General features: G+C 35.3%; 1 protein-coding gene across 11 annotated transcripts in view; it reads left to right on the top strand.

The window, feature by feature from the left end:
* Nucleotides 1–15,415, top strand: part of SLC4A10 (solute carrier family 4 member 10) — a 301,412-nt gene that overhangs the window by 128,322 nt on the left and 157,675 nt on the right. For all 11 annotated transcript variants that reach the window (XM_082395267.1, XM_082395273.1, XM_082395276.1 and 8 more), the window contains exon 3: nucleotides 11,277–11,423. In XM_082395267.1, coding sequence (XP_082251393.1) covers nucleotides 11,277–11,423 — 147 coding nt within the window. The remainder of the gene's footprint in view (nucleotides 1–11,276; nucleotides 11,424–15,415) is intronic.

Raw genomic sequence — 15,415 nt, 5'->3', positions numbered from 1 at the left:
TACTTCAAGTTTTTTATTTCCCTTATTGTAAGGGCAAACATGCATCTCCTTTCCCCACTCAGAGTAAGCTCCTTAGTACCAAAGTGACTTTGTCAGAAAGGCTGTTAGCATAAGTCACATAATGGGCCATTAAAATCAGACACACACACACACACACACAGACACACACAGTAATCTAGTGGCTGCTGTTGAGTTTGGAAAAGGGTCCAGACCCTCCTCCCATCAATGATGTTTCTTCTTAATGGGGAGTGGAAGTGGGGGGCTGTTATCCATTCCTGCTTGTCTTCATTTAGGGCACTATACTCCTTCAGAAATGATTTAATAATTTTAAATCTCAAAGCAAAGGGATTTAGGTTCAGCTTCCCTTCTTCCTAAGAGGCTCTTAGGATTCTATGTAAATGAGAGGATGAAAATGGATGCCCCTTAATTTCACTTTTCAACCTCATCTTAGCTCTGTGGTTTTGCATTGACCCAAATAATTATTTTATCCTCTTTACTCAGAAGTGGGTACTTACTAAATATCCACATAATTACAGAACTGCACAAGTGGATCTTTCTAGAAAGTGAACTCAGCCTTATTAAGGTAAATTGATCAGATTATTTATGGGTATATAAAATTGTCAACAACTTAAAAAGTAGGAAGTTCCATCTTTATGTACCCACCAGGTACCAGGCAGTGGTGTTCTGATAACCCTCCTTGCCTCTCTCCTCCCTGCTGTCTCCATAGCCTTGATTTGTAGCATATGCCAATTTTCATGGCTGCTTTCACATCGCTGAAGTGTTTTCACTGTACACAGAGTTAGGAAGAGATGTGCAGAACTAGCTCTGGCGAACTGGTGTAAGCCAGTTCCAGCACACAGCTGCTGTCAGGTAAAGTCATTGTCTTCATCTAAAATTTCCTGTAAAATGTAAAAAAAAAAAAGAAATGTTGTTTCTATAGCAGTATAAATGCATGTTTATTCATGAGCAATGAATAAAGCATTTACTAAATAAAGCATTCATTAAACTATGGATGTTTAAGGAAATAAAAATTCTGTTTACTTCCCGATAAAAACAAGGTACACGTATCTCTGGACCCTCTGTGTGCCTGTGCCTCCCTTCACAAGGCATGCTATCTATTTTTCACTTGCCAATACAAATCCTATCTTCCTCAAAGTTCTCTCTCCTTCTCTGAGCCAGTTTTTGAATTTTCCAGCCTACTCCAGCATAAAATGAGTAAAAAAGAGTTTGGATTTGTTGTCATTCATTTATTTATTCAACACTTATTGACCTTTTAATATGCCAGGTACTGGGAATGTGAACATGATTAGACAGACCATATTACTGCCTATAGAGCCTATCATAGGCATTATTACCTGATTATACAATTAGCTATTTAATCAAAATTTTGAAAATTTTATTAGGAAATGTAAGGTGCTAAGAGAATGTATACTGGCAATTGTATGTGATAAAATTAGATAGATTTGATACATCTGATTACATGGTGGCACAAAAGTCCCGAGAAGCAGTAGAGGGAAGAACCAGGGCACAAGCTCTCTCTAAGTCTTTGTATCACATGTGCTAATGTCCCAAAGATCAAGCCGGGGTTCAAGGGTTAGAAGAATAGATTCTACCATTTGATGGGAGAAGCTGCTAAAATATTGTGGCCATTAAAAAATCTGCAACACTATTATTTGTAAACATCTATGCAGAAATGCCAAGTATTTTCCATCTTTGCTTTCAGATGTTTTAATTGTTTCATTCCTTCAGTTTCACAGTTGAATTCCATCAACTGTCTTCATGGAAATCTGTTTTTCTCCTCAACAAGTCTTCAGCTTTTCCAAGCAACCCTTCTGTCCTTAATTACCACAGTTTCCAGAATGAGCCACTTTCTATATGTGTCTTTCAGATTAATACAAGGCAAAACTAAATCTGGAAAATTTTACAGTTTTAAATTTTTGCTTATTTTCTACCTATTTCCCTGAACCAAAGTGGCAGGCCTGTTCAGAAATCATAATTTAATTAAAATGAGGTTGAGGAGATGGGGAGTACCACGTTGTCTTTTGCATTCATTTTTTAAAAGTATCCCAGAACATATGTTGATGTCTTTTCTCCCTCTTCCTTGTAAAAGCAACAAAACATAAATGTTTTAAAATAATAGTGAAATTGCAAGCTTTTGTGATTATAAAAATACATGCTCTATCTCACCTTATTTTTCCCCTGCTCTAACATACACCTCAGATTATCACCCAAAATTGTTCTTCTGTTTTTGTGCACATTATCTTCTTTTTCTAGATTTCCCACTCCTCTGCTAATCCAAAACCTATTTTGTTTAAGACTCAACTCAAGTCCTTCTCCCTGAAACCTTCCTTAATTGCCCAGGTTATCTTTGATTTCACTCTATTTATGAACTCCTACAGCATTTAATGCCTGATACAACACAAGAACATTAGCTTTAATGCAGATTGTTATTGTTTTCTGCTTCTTATTTGTATCATTTCATGCTGTTTTCTTTGTTGAACTTGATTTTTGAGCAACTGAATGGCTATCTTATTTTAAGTGCAGGGATCATATCCTATAAGCATTTCTTATTATCCTGTTTCTTGACTAATTTGTATTAGCCTCCCTTTGAGCACTGTACACATCCAACATCGAGCTGTCTTACAGCCTATAAAAATGGGGAATTCTACTGTCTTTTCTTTTTTTTCTTAGAAGATATATATTATTAGGATTCATTCATTTAATCAAGAAATGTTGAGGCTTATTGTGCTCTAAGATGAAAGATAACACTGCTATTGCAAGATACACAGTAATTTAGTTACTATGTTTTGCTCAAGATAGTGTTATAAACTTATAAGAAATAGTATTTTTTAAAATATGCCACAGTATCTTCTAAACTAGTAAATCTCAGAACTATGGTTCCTTTGATGAACAACTTTAGTACTTTTAAGACTTTTATTTTCTGTATAGAATAGTCACAGTCATGTGGCCCTTTGTTTTGTAATAATTAAAAATACGGCCCTAGGGTCAGGTGACTATGACCGGCATTGGTGTGACTTTTTTATTCTTTCAGCAAAATAACACAAGAAACAACAGTGCAGTAAGTAGCCTAATAGTATCTCTTTGCAATGCACACATACGCTCACTTACACCCTCTAGGTCTCTTTTCTTTCTCTCCATTGCTGTCCCTCAGCAGAGAATTTCTCTTGGACTTAGAGTTCTTTGATATGTTATGATAAATGATGCCTTGTTGTGTTTTCTGACTCTGTTAGAGTCTCCATGGAATTAAAGATCACATGCTTATTTGGCTTAATGTACTTGACCTTTTCCCATGATTGACACGTCTAAATAAATGGCTGTAGCAACTCAGTAATTATGCACCAGCTGTGTATATTCATCTCACAGAAAAAACACACAGTTCTCTTCAAGAGTAGATAGCTTGACCCCTTCCCTGCCAGCTAAATAAAGGAGAGTAGTTAATTACTATTATTATTAATCATAGTAAGATTCCTTTCCATCCCCAAATGCATCTCTTTCCTCACTGCATTTTGTAAACAGTATACTATGACCACAGCTACATAAAGTGTTGTTTCAGTACTGGTATTTCTTATACAATAAAAATACTTACAATAATTCTGGACCTACTCGACAAGATAGTTCCACACAATTTGTGTCAAAAAATCCAGGATTTGTTAGCAAGATTTGTGTTCAGAAAGCAGTATTACCTTTAATGAACCCTTTGTTTTTCTACTGGGGAAACTGTATTTTCCCTCAACTGACATACAGGTAAATTCTGAATAAATTCTAAGATTCCGTGCTTCTTTCAAAAAAGTCTTTTCTCTTAACAGCACATTGTTCCATTCTCACTTATTCAAAATATGTTCATATCTAAATTATCTGTATTTTTATTAATTTTGGGTTTTTAAAAATATGATATAAAGTTAATTCTTGTTGACCACTTTGACTAATTTAAGAAATGCTCATTTGAAAAGATTCCTTCTTTAAACTAAACTTTTGGTCTTTATTTACTATAAAATAAAAATTGTTCCCTATATAATCTTGAAAAATAATTCCAGTTAGGTTTAATAATTGTCAATTCATTTCAGAACCATGACATTTATCATTGTTTCTTGAATTCTTTATGTTCTTAAGTGTCATCTATTAAATTTTGGATATAATATTGTAGGTAAATTTTATGATAACCTTAACCTGGAAATGTTATTTGTATACTGTTTTCCACAGGATCTAAGGTGATTCTCTAATTCCTTAGGCCAGGGTTATTATAGTTGGGCTTAGAAAAGTTGGCAATGTATAGAAAAGCAGGAAGACAATGAAATAGGACAGGAAATTTTATTTTGCCTTCATTCTTCTTTAAGCCTCTGAAGGTAAACAGCATGAAGGGGGAAGGGAACTAACACAAGTGTGAGTGTCTATCATGTGACAGGCGCCATGTTCAATATTTTATACCAGTTATATTATCTCATATAATCTTTGTAGAAAATCTCCTAAACATATTGATACATTTTTAATACATATATTTATTTAATTTGTCCTAAAAGCAAGGATGAGGTTTCTGGATCAAAGGAGAACTGTTATTATTTCTTACAGCAATAACCACATTGCTTCTCCATGCCCCATTCTTCCCCTTCAGGGTAATGTGATGAGAACTTGGAGGTTATATGCACGGGAAGGGAGCCCCAAAATCATGAATCTGGGAATTTATATAGGAACTGCTATATAGCTGTCTCCTTTCCACCTTGAGAGGCAGGGGAATCTTTTCTCCCTTATGTAAACAAATAGCAGGGAAGACAAGGGGAAGGTCCCCAGTTAAACCCTTTGGAATACAAACCGGTAGCTCTGGGGCTTTATTATCTTTTGAAATGAAAAATGTATAAATCTGGGTGATAAGTATCTATATCTCTTTGAAGGTCTCTATCTATTCAGTCAACCTTTAACTTCCAAAGCTTGTCCTTTAACCCAGGTTCCAGTTTTCTTTGCTTTATAAGTCTCTACCCATACAGAAACATGAAAATATTTTCTCTGTACTTTCATAGCCCTAAATTGTGGCAATTTCAGTATTGTTGCTATGAAATTTGTGGCCATTAGCTTTGTTTCCATTCTTAAGTCTCTTAGTGTATTTAGTAGCATAATGCATCATTACATCTATTGTCTATGTATTTTACTTAAAGTATCATCTCTGTGTGAAGATTTATATACGCAATAAAAATTTATTAGGCACCAAGAACTATCAAGCACTGTTCTAGATACTTGGGATACATCAGTGAACAAGTTAAAAATCGCTGCTGTTCTGAAATTTAAAAACTTTTGGGAGAAGCTAGAAATTAAACACTAAGCATAATAAGTAAAAAACTTATTATGGAAAGTTCCTGGGTGGCAGTGGGAATGCCAAGGAAGCCAGTATGGCTAGAGTGAAGTGGAGTGATGGGGAGACCAGCAGGAGAGGAGATAGAAGAGATGACAGGAATGAGACATGCAGATCGCAGAGGACCTCATAGAGCATTAGGGAAACCTTGGCCTTTTCTTTGAGTGAAATAGGGTAACATTAGAAGGTTTAGCTGAAGAATGACATAATCTGACTTGTCTTTTCAGAGGGCCACACTGGCTGCTGTGTTTAAGACAGATTGTAGGGGCTAAAGTAGACTCAAGAAGACCTGTCTGGAGGCTAATGCAGTAATTCAGGTTGGGTGTCATGTGGCCCTGACCAGTGCAGTGAAGTGAAATAATAAGCAGACAAATTTTGGATATATTTTGAAAGTTGATCCAACAGAGTTTCTGATGGATTGGTCGTAGGCTTAAGAGAAAAAGAGAAGTCTAAAGTGATTCCAAGGTTTTTGTTCTGAGCAACTAGAAAAATGTTTTATCATCAACTGAGACGGACAAGATTGGGAGGGAGCAGTTTATTGGAGGGGGTTGGGCTGGGGAAGATTAGGAGTTTAGTCCTGAACCTGTTGATTTTGAGATGTCTTTTAGACATGCAGTGGAGGTGTCCGGTAAGCAGATGGGTATGCCAGTTCGGAGTTTGGGAAAGAGGTTTGAGCTGGAGATAGAAAATTGGGAGCTGCCCACACATAGGTCGTATTAGGGACAGACGTAGGCTTTGTGGGGCCTGAAGCTTATGCAATTTTGAGGGTTCTCTAAAGAGAAAGAATTCAAAATTTGAATTCAAATTATGTACAAAGGTGAATATTTATTTATAATGAGAAAAATCAAAACAAATACTTATTTGGAAACTGATAAATAGCACAAAATCATACCATTTGGAGAAACAGCATAATATTTTAAATAACTTCCTGATATACCTCTGTAATATAACTTCCTGACATACCTCTGTAATATTTTCCCCCTACATTATTGACCTTTAATGTCAAGGATTTTGAAATATTATTTTCTGTTGAGAATATGGAAAATTAATTCTGTCTTTATCATGATTAATTAAATTTATTTTTATTAATGATAGTCTAGAAAGGTTTTTTCATCGTTACAACTTATTTACAATTTCATGAAAATTTTCAGAGTTGTCTTAAAATTTAAAACTTCTATAAAGCTTTTTGCATGTATTACCTGAAAGATTTGGAAGAATTTTCCAAAGACTAACTCTGGCCCTATGCAATTGAAACCATGCTTCTTTTCCACTGTCCACATATTTCCAATGCTAGGCAAATTGTGATTCCTTTGCATATTGTCACACCGCTTCAGCCCTGAACATTTGTGTCACAATGTCAGGTGAGTTTATCACAGTGGGTACTAGACCACTGGAAACTATTTCTACTTTAGGATAGTCAGGATAGCTAACAATAATTTACTCATATATGGAAGTATTGTGAATCACATAAATATGTTCCTTTAAACCCAACCTGAATATATCTCCAACTCTGTTTCCTCTTAGTTTCCCAAAAATGTTCACAGACACACAAGTGCCCTCCCCCACCATGAAGGTATCTTATATTTACAAATTTTCCTAAAATATATGACCATGAAAACACAGTTTTTTAAAAAATTAAAAGACTTTACTTTATAGAGCAGTTTTAGGTTTGGGGAGATTGCACAGAAAGTACAGAGTTCCCATATGCTCCTTTTCTCCCCTGCACGTAGTTTCCCTATTATAAACATTTTGCATTAGTGTAGTACATTTGTTACCATTGATGAAACAATATTAATAGATTATTATTACTAAACTCCATAGTTGACATTTGGATTTACTCTTTGTTTTGTATTTCTATGGGTTTTGACAAATGTATATTATTTCATATCTGCCATTACAGTATCATACAGCGTAGTGTCACTTCTCTTAAAACGCCCTGTGCTCCACCTTTTCATCCCTAACCCCACTCCTTGAACCCTTAGAATCTCTGATATTTTTAATTGTCTCTATAGTTCTACCCTTTCCAGAATGTCATACTGGTTAACATCTTAGAGTATGTAGCTTTTTCATTGACTTCTTTCACTTATCAATATGCATTTAAGGTTCCTCCATGTCTTTTTTCGTTGTTGTTGATTAATACTCCATTGTATAGATGTACCACAGTTTGTTTATTCATTCACCTATTAAAGGACATCTTGGTTGTTTCCCATTTTTTGACAATTATGAATAAAGCTGCTACAAACATTTGTGTGCAGGTTTTTGTGTGGGCATTAGTTTTCAACTCACTGGAACAAATGCCTAGTGAGGAAATTAGTGTTTAGATTAGGATCTAGACACAGACCTTACACCTTTCACAAAAATTAACTGAAAAGTAATCATTTACCTAAATGTAAAACAAAATTATACAACTTCTAGAAGATAACATAGGAGAAAATCTAGGTGACCTTGAATTTGGTGATGACTTTTTATATACAGCATCATACAGCACAATCCATGAAAGAAAAATTGATAAATTGGACTTCTTTAAAATTAAAACTTCTGCTCTGTGAAAGACACTGTTATAGGATTGAAAAGATAAGCCACAGACTGGGAGAATACTCTTGCAAAATATACCTAATGAAAGGCTGTTATCCAAAATACACAAAGAACTCTTAAAATTCAACAATAAGAAAACAAATAATCCAATTACAAAATAGGAAAAGATCTGAACAGACATCGCAGCAAAGAAGATATACAGATGGTAAATAAGCATATGAAAAGATGCTCAACATCATGTGTCATTAGGAAATTGCAAATTAAAACAATGAGATACCATTACACATCTATTAGAATGGCTAAAATCCAAAACATTGACATCACCAAATGTTGGCAAGGATGTGGTACAACAGGAACTCTCATTCTTTGCTCCCGGAATGCAAAATGGTACAGCCACTTTGGAAGATAGTCTGATAGTTTCTAACAGAGGTAAACATAAGCTTACCATATAATCCAGCAGTTATAGTCATAGTATTTACCCAAATGAGTCTTTACTTTTTAACCAGCTCTGCAAGATTCTGCCTCAGGAAATTCCTTCAGGCTGGTCTTCCTTGCATTTAATGTTCTCAAGACATGAGTTCAGCTGTGTTGTCTTGGCAGCCTCTTCCTATCTGAATATATTTGGATATAGTTTCAGATTGTTTGTTTTAACCTTGACTTGGCAACTTCTTAGGATGTTACTTCTGGCAATTGCCCATCAGATTCACATTCCACAAACAAAGGCAATATTCAGTATTCCCAACCAGACCCTCTGGACTTGACAGCCTGGTGCATGGTGCTCCTTACCTTTGTCTGCCCAGGAATGGTTATCTTAATTAGTAATTGTTAGAAACCTTTGCAATCTTTGAAGTTTAGCTCTAGGAAATAGTCACTGTCTGAACTTCCTCAATTTTTATCCATTTCCCTATCCACTGAAACTGCTCTCAAGAAAGTTACAGATAAACATTAATTTACAACTGTAATGACAAATTTTTAGTATTAATCTTGTTTGACTCCTTTATAGCATATAAACTGGTAACTGAACCCATCTTAAAACTCCTTTGGTTTCTTTAAAAATTTTTTAAATTGTGAAATGAAGCATACATCCAGAAAAGTGCAGAAAGCTTAAGTACAAAGTTTAATAAACATTTTTAAAGCAAAAACTTGTATTATGAAACAGAACATTTTTAGCACCCCAGAAGCTCCTCATGTACCTCTCCCCAGTCACAATGCCTATTCTTCTTTATGCCAGAAATAACAAATATTCTGACTTTTGTATTGAGTATGCATGCTGTGTATGCATCCTTGAACAATGTATTTTAGTTATTCTATTTTTAAATCTTTATAAAGGGAATTATATATTTTTGCTCAATATTATGTTTGTGAATATATATATATATATATATGTATGTATGTATGTATGTATGTATGTATGTATGTATCACATCTCTCTCCATTCATCTGTTGATGGACACTTAGGTTGCTTCCATATCTTGGCAATTGTAAATAATGCTGGTTATTTTTCTTTCAAGTTTTTCTGTATATATTTTAGATTGTCCAAGTTCTGTTACAATAATGATATTGGAAATTTGCAATTTTGTCGAGTATATAGATTAATACATGTCTGTTTGGGGGGATGGGTTCACATATTCTCACTGATTCTAATACATATGTCTAGAGGACACCCAGAGCAATATATCACACTGTGAAGGCCACTTTTTACATAAGTTGGAAAGGCTGAAACCTGCTGATTTGTAAGAATAAAATAATGTCTTATTCATATTTGTATCCCTGATACCCAGCACAGTACCACTCAATAAGTTATTCATTTCAGTAAACATTTGTTAGGCATCTGCTGTATGCCAGGCACTGTGCAAGGTGCTAAAGATACAAAATGACTAACACATGGGCCTTCCCTAAGGAAGATTCATAAGAAAACTACTTGTAAGCAAACAACTACAATCAAGAGTTATTGTGCTTTGGTGTATATGATTAAACACTAGAGGATCCTAAGCAGGAAAATGGTCATCTGTATTTAGACTGAGGAGGTATGCAAAATTTCATAGATCGCATAATCCTTGAACTGAGACTTGGGAGGTGAGTTAGGTATGCATCAGATAATCAGGAAAGACAAAGATATTTCATACAGTTGGAAGAATAAGAGCAACATTAAGTAAAAGAGAGACTTGAGAACACCTGGCAATTCAGGAATGAAAGGGCACACACTGGCTTACAGTATGTGTGGCAGAGTGGATTTAGAAGCCTGCCTGGAGAAATAGGCAGATGTCAGATATTGTTTGGCTTTATAGAGTAAAAAACTTTATCATATAGGCAACAGAAAGCAATGAATGAGTTTAAAGCAGGGAAGTAATGTAGGCAGATTTGCATTTTGGAAAAAAAAAGCCATCAATATTCAGGATGGATTAAGTGGGACAAGAATGGAATTAGAAAAGATAATGCTAGGGAGAATGTTCTAATAGTCCTGGTGAGACATGAGGGTCCAAATTAAGACAGCAGCACTAGGGATATTGAAGAGAGCATGGATTCAAGAGACGTAAAAGAGGACCTAGTGACAAATTGGATGTGCTTTGAGATGACTGGATAGATGATGCATTTACTGAGATAGATGATAGATACTTGGGGGACAAAGAAAAGGATGAGTTCCATGGACATGTTGACTTTGACATGCCTGTGGGAAGGATGTTTAGGTAAATATGTCTAATAGGTGGATGGATGGATATATAAGTCTGCAGTCTAAGAAAAAGATCTGGTGTCAAGTCCTAGGGATCCCAATCTTGAATGAATAAACAGAAGAAAAGCCAGAAAAGGAAACAAATATGAGAAGAAAAAAAAAAGGAGGAGGAGGAGGAAGACCAAGAGAAATTTAAATCATAGAGAAAAGAATGGTCAATGGTATTAAGTGCCACAGAAAGAAACAGTAGAGCTGAAAAAAACTCCCACGGGATTTGGCATTACTAGGACCTTGGTGAAATCTGTTTTATTAGAGATAGTGATTGTTTCACAGAGTTAACCGTGAAGGGAAGGGAACTGGTGAGATAACTAGTTAGTTGAGTGTAAGGAGAAAATAGAACAAAAAAAAATGTTAATGAAAAAAGTATAATTATAAACTATGGGGAATAGACACAGAGAGATTATTATGATAGCTAATAAATTAATGGTGGTTATAAAATATAGTATAACCAAATAATTAATATTGTAGATGTTTATGATAGACCCGTGTACCAAAGTACAGTGCCAAGCCCCAAGTTTATCACATTATAAATACTCAAAAACTATTTCCTGAATTGAATTGGATTGGGTTTCCCTTAACATGTAAATAATCATCTTCTGCGCCTTAGAATAATTTAGAGTTTAATTTGTGTATTTACTTCTGATGAAGGTCATCGGACACTATTTATTGGAGTTCACGTGCCCCTGGGAGGAAGAAAAAGCCATCGACGTCACAGGCATCGTGGTCATAAACACAGAAAGAGAGACAGAGAGAGAGATTCGGGACTAGAGGATGGCAGAGAGTCACCTTCCTTTGGTAAGAATCTGTCTCTTTGTTTTACTTAAATTTATGATTGTAATATTATACTTGTTTGTACAATCCATAATTAGCAGTAATACCTCACTCATAAAGTTGTTTATACCTTTATAAAAGATTTGGGCAGATACCTCACTCATAAAGTTGTTTATAACTTTATAAAAGATTTGGGCAGATTGGGGAGAAGTGGGAGAGAGAATGTTTAATCTTTATTTTTCTCTTGTGCATCTGCTTTGTGAAGGTGAGGATTGGCTTAATTTTGTGATGGAGGAAATACACTTAAGTAGTAGAACTTAGTTGTATTAACTCTTGATAATTTGTATGCATAATAGTCATTGCTCTAAGTAGTTTGAAAATCCAAGGGGAAATGCCTCTATTAAGTTCCCAGTTACACTATTGTTGATGCTCCCCAAATTTCACTCTTAGGATGTGAACTTTCTACTGTTTTGAATATTCTTCTTTTAAAAGTATACAATTGACCCTTGAACAACACAGGTTTGAGCTGGGAAGGTCTACTTATACATGAATTTTTTTCAATAGTAAGTACTACAGCACTACATTATCCATGGTTGGTTGAATCCATGGATGTGGAACTGGATACAACTGACTATAAATTATACATGGATTTTCAACTGTGAGGAGGGTCAGTGCCCCTAATCCCCACATTGTTCAAGGGTCAACTATATATAGAATATCAAAGTATAGTGATATGGAAGTTGTTAACAGTTCCTGAGTGCCGTGAGAGCCTATGTACATGACATAATTAAGAACCTGACTTTCAGTTTCCTGACCTTCCCATGTCCTATGACCTCCTTCACTGCACCTTGTTCACTTACTCATTCATTTTGTTCTCTGACCACAGCTTCACTCCTTACTTGCTTGTTCAACTAGTTGACCTCTCTACTTTTTTTTCTATCCATGTTATCTTTATTTCCTGATCCTATTCTGATTTCATAGCCTGTAATTTTAGTAGTACTTTTGCTAATATTCTAAATGCCTTAATTTCCCTGTTTTAGTTTTATTCATACTTTCACCCCCATTTTAAAAACCAGATTTATGTTAGGTTCTTCCATGTCCCTACTTTCTCCCTGCCTTTCCAAGTAGGCATGCTCTTCAGGACATAGTCATTCAACAGGGCAGGTTGTAACCATTTAGGTTCATTACTCAAGTAGGAATTCCCTGGCAGTCCAGTGGTTAGGACTTGGCACTTTCACTCCCAGGGCCAGGTTCGATCCCTGGTCAGGGAACTAAGATCCCTCAAGCCTCATGTTGTGGCCAAGAAAGAAAAAAAAAAACCCCAAAAGTAAATAAATAAATTCATTACTCAAGTGGACCTTCAACACCTCCTCCCAATTCTATTGAATGTTTTCAATTTTTGAAATAAGTATTTTTCAATCTTCTTCACCATTCTCCAACACCCCCCTTTTCACGGTCACCTAGCAGATGCTTTCTACTTCAAAAGGAAAATATGTCACCAGAAAGAATTAACTCAACTTCCCTCCTATGAAACATACAAACATAAACATATACCTACATCTGCAACTGTTTTTTCCTCATAATGCAATAAGGAAGTTTTCTTTTCAATTATGTTTATCTCCTATTCCCTCCCACCTTGAAATTTACACAATTTATAATCTAGTTGACTTCTTCTTCTCAACTGGATTATTCTCATCATCTATCCTTGCAGCTGCCTCAAACCCACATTTCCCCATTCAGTTGTATTCAGATATAAGGTAAGTTAGCATATGAAGTTTGGGCGAACAATTTTACTTTTAATACTCCATAGATATTGCTTTATTTAATATCTGGTTTTGCTAAGTATTGAAGAAAAATTTGTCTCTCTGTTTTTTCATTCTTTAAGTTTATGTCTTTTAAGCTTGAATGCTTACAGACATTTTTTTGTGTCCCTTTATTTAAGAAAACTTGCTAAGATAGACCTAATGGTGAGTACGTTAAAAAGCATTTCCAGTCTGCATACACTGATATTTTTCCACTGAGAGAATATTTTCCTGTCTTATCTGATTCTGTTCTACTTACTTTGGTCTCTTCTTTGTGAATTATATCTGCATGTTGGATTTATGATATCTGCTTGTTGTCCTTTTTTTGGTAGCTTAAAGTTAGTCTCTAATTATTCATTTGATTATCTGCAGTATCGGTTCTGCATTTTACTACTTCTATTAGGGGTTTTGATTTTGCTGTTGCATCTTTAGTTTTCTTAAGTTTCTTTCTTATCTCATCTGATTTTCTTTACATTTCCTCCTGTCCTTTTCTAATTAGTATTTGTTTTTCCTGCTTGATAGAGTCTGTGTTTTTAGTCTATTGATGATCCCCACTATTTCTGGACGTTTTCTTTTGATTCTGAAGTAGATAATTTTCAGAGGTATGATCTTCTTTTGGGCCATCAAGATTATTTTGACTTTCCATTGATTTATAGTATTTTTACAGGCTGCCAGTTTTTTTTATTTTTACTCACCTTTTTCCAAGGCAAAATATATCCATACTATGTATGTCCAGCTATATCCTAAGGTGGCTTAGAGAGGCACTGCCATTAGTGTGCTCTTTGTCTCCATCGCTGTGTATAGTTATGGGCATCAAACTTCCCCAAACACCATGTACTTCTGCCAGAGGTAGAATGATTGATGGGAGTGTGTAAAGAAAAGTACTCTGGGTATCCTGCACCAGCATGATAGAAGGATGGTCATCTCTGAGTCAGTGGGCAGAAGGGGAGGTGTGAAAGTGTCCCCCACGTTTTCAGGGTTTTTTGCTTCATGAAGTTGAGTCTGGGAGTATAACAAAGAGACAACTGGGTAGACTTCTCTTACTCCAGTTTCATCTGTTTATAGTTAGGAGAGACTCCCTCTTAGACTCTGGGAATGGAATATCTGTTGGAATAAGCTTTAATGGTTACTTTGAGTTTTTTAAATACTTCTAGTATTTGAGAAAATAAGCAACATTCACATTAACTTAGAAATATTTAGTAAACAAACAAAATAAGCTTGTTCCCTCTGCCTCTGTCATGTTCTTCTTTTTTCCATAGCTGGATACATTATGTCAGTTTTTCTAGAACAGTAGTTCTCAACCTTGCCTACACCTGGGAGATTTAAAAACATTTTGATGGCCAAATCCCATGCCAGTCAGAATCTCTGTGGGTGGGACCCAAGCACAGATATTTTTAAAAAGTACCCCAGGTGATTCAACTGTGCAACCAAGGTTGAGATCCAGTGTTCTAGAAACTTTGCTATTCAGAGTGTGGTCCATCACAATGCTATGAGACTAGTTATCAGTTACAGGAAAAAAACTGTAAAAAATACAAACACATGGAGTCTAAACAATACGCTACTAAATAGCCAAGAGATCACTGAAGAAATCAAAGAGGAAATCAAAAAAATCTAGAAACAAATGACAATGAAAACACGATGACCCAAAACCTATGGGATGCAGTGAAAGAAGTTTAAGGGGGAAGTTTATAGCAATACAATCCTACCTCGAGAAACAAGAAACATCTCAAATAAACGACCTAACTGTACATCTAGAGCAGTTAGAGAAAGAACAACAAAAAACCCTAGAATTAGCAGAAAGAAAGAAATCATAAAGATCAGATCAGAAATAAATGAAAAAGATATGAAGGAAACAATAGCAAAGATCAATAAAACTAAAAGCTGGGTCTTTGAGGAGATAAACAAAATCGATAAACTGTTAGCCAGACTCATCAAGAAAAAAAGGGAGAAGACTCAAATCGACAGAATTAGAAATGAAAAAGGAGAAGTAACAACTGACACTGCAGGAATACAAAGGATCATGAGAGATTACTATAAGCAACTGTACACCAATAAAATGGACAACCTGGAAGAAATGGACAAATTCTTAGAAAAGTGCAACCTTCTGAGTCTGAAACAGGAGGAAATAGAAAATATAAACAGACCAATCACAAGCACTGAAATTGAAACTGTGATTGATTAAAAATCTTCCAACAAACAAAAGCCCAGGACCAG

Source organism: Balaenoptera borealis (assembly GCF_965194805.1).
Source record: "Balaenoptera borealis genome assembly, chromosome: 6".
NCBI lineage: Eukaryota > Metazoa > Chordata > Mammalia > Artiodactyla > Balaenopteridae > Balaenoptera > Balaenoptera borealis.
This window is presented reverse-complemented; position numbering and strand designations above follow the sequence as displayed.